The 1,707-nt window shown below is 55.4% G+C and overlaps 1 protein-coding gene across 1 annotated transcript in view; it reads left to right on the top strand.

The window, feature by feature from the left end:
• The first annotated feature begins 91 nt into the window (after window positions 1–91).
• The window catches only part of TFE3 (transcription factor binding to IGHM enhancer 3), an 8,214-nt gene continuing 6,598 nt past the window's right edge, over window positions 92–1,707 (top strand). The window contains exons 1-3 of the mRNA XM_014463007.2: window positions 92–410; window positions 995–1,240; window positions 1,321–1,425. Coding sequence (XP_014318493.1) covers window positions 192–410; window positions 995–1,240; window positions 1,321–1,425 — 570 coding nt within the window. The 5' untranslated portion in view covers window positions 92–191. The remainder of the gene's footprint in view (window positions 411–994; window positions 1,241–1,320; window positions 1,426–1,707) is intronic.

Raw genomic sequence — 1,707 nt, 5'->3', positions numbered from 1 at the left:
CTGACCCTGAGGGCTGCTACCAGGCCTGGCTCCTGTGATTTACTCGTCACATTAGGTTTGGGACGAGACTTTTAGCTTACTTGTGGCCCCGTATTTCCCATTCCACAGCTCCCAATATCACTGCAGGCCACACCAGCCACCCAGCTACACTGTCTGCATCATCTTCTGCAGGGGGCTCCAGGACCCCTGCCATGTCCTCTTCTTCTTCATCGCGGGTCCTGCTGCGGCAGCAGCTCATGCGGGCCCAAGCCCAGGAGCAGGAGAGGCGTGAGCGTCGGGAACAGGCTGCAGCCTCTCCCTTCCCCAGTCCTGCACCTGCCTCTCCTGCCATCTCTGTGGTTGGTGTCTCTGCTGGGGGCCACACATTGGGCCGTCCTCCGCCTGCTCAGGTGCCCAGGGAGGTGCTCAAGGTAAGGTCCCAGAGTCCTTGGGGAGTGGTCCTGGTGACTTTTAGCTCAGGTCCTGGGGCCCTAAGGAAGGTCTTTAGGTGCTGTTAAAGTAGGCTGTGCCAGTATCCCATTGTGTTTAAGGTTTCTGAGATTTTCTTGTGGGATTGTGAGGGGTTCTTGGGGGCCATAGGATGTCTTGGTGGACCATGGAGGGTAGTGAGTGCCCCAAGTGGGCCCTAGGGTGTCTGTGGAGTGGCTTTGGAGGAAGAGCTGCATATAAATGTGGTGCATTAGGAGTTCTGTGGCTTTTGGATGTCTTGGGAAGCAATATGTAGTTCCTGGGTCTGTTCGGTGGTATCAGAGACAAGGGTGGAGTCTTGGGGACTGTGACAAGGGCGGGGGCTCCAGAAACTGAGGGGTTCGACCATCTGTGGGTGGATCCTAGTGGCTTTGAGGGGTGTCCAAGAAAGGAAATTTGGGTGCTGGGAGAGACTTACCAGTATCTTGGGGGGTTCTCAGATTCTGGGCCTGGTTTGCCCAGAGGTACCTCTCTGAGTCCTGTTCTACCTCGTCCCCTCCTGTCCCTCCTTCCCCTTATCCCACAGGTGCAGACCCATCTAGAGAACCCAACACGCTACCACCTGCAGCAGGCACGCCGGCAGCAGGTCAAACAGTACCTGTCCACCACACTTGGGCCCAAGCTGGCTTCCCAGGCGCTCACCCCACCACCGGGGGCTGCTAGTGCCCAGCCGCTCCCTGCCCCTGAGGCCGCCCATGCTACTGGCCCTACAGGCAGCGCTCCCAACAGCCCCATGGCACTACTCACCATCGGGTCCAGCTCAGAGAAGGAGGTACGTGGCTGCAGACAACCCTCCCATGCTCCACCCTCCAACTTCTGCTAACCCTCCTCCATATTTACTTCTGTCCCCAGATTGATGATGTCATTGATGAGATCATCAGCCTGGAGTCCAGTTACAACGATGAGATGCTCAGCTATCTACCTGGAGGCAATGCAGGACTGCAGCTCCCCAGCACGGTAAGGCCCCGAGATGGGAAGTTGGTTTAACTTAGCGCATCCCTGTGTCACTGAGACTACATCAGGATTGGCTATGTGTATAAGAGACCATGACTGTCACCTTGGATTGTATTAAGATAGAGAAGGAGACTATATGATGATAATGGGGCATAGCAATGCCCTGAGGCCTTTAGTTGGATTGCATGGAAAGGGTAGACCTTGTAGATTTTCTTTTTTTTAGAGGAGTGGGAAGGGGGAGAAAGAGAAACATCGATGTGAGAGAAGACACATCAATTGGGTTGC

The sequence above is a fragment of the Myotis lucifugus genome, unplaced genomic scaffold (assembly GCF_000147115.1).
Source record: "Myotis lucifugus unplaced genomic scaffold, Myoluc2.0 scaffold_196, whole genome shotgun sequence".
Classification (NCBI taxonomy): Eukaryota; Metazoa; Chordata; class Mammalia; order Chiroptera; family Vespertilionidae; genus Myotis; species Myotis lucifugus.
This window is presented reverse-complemented; position numbering and strand designations above follow the sequence as displayed.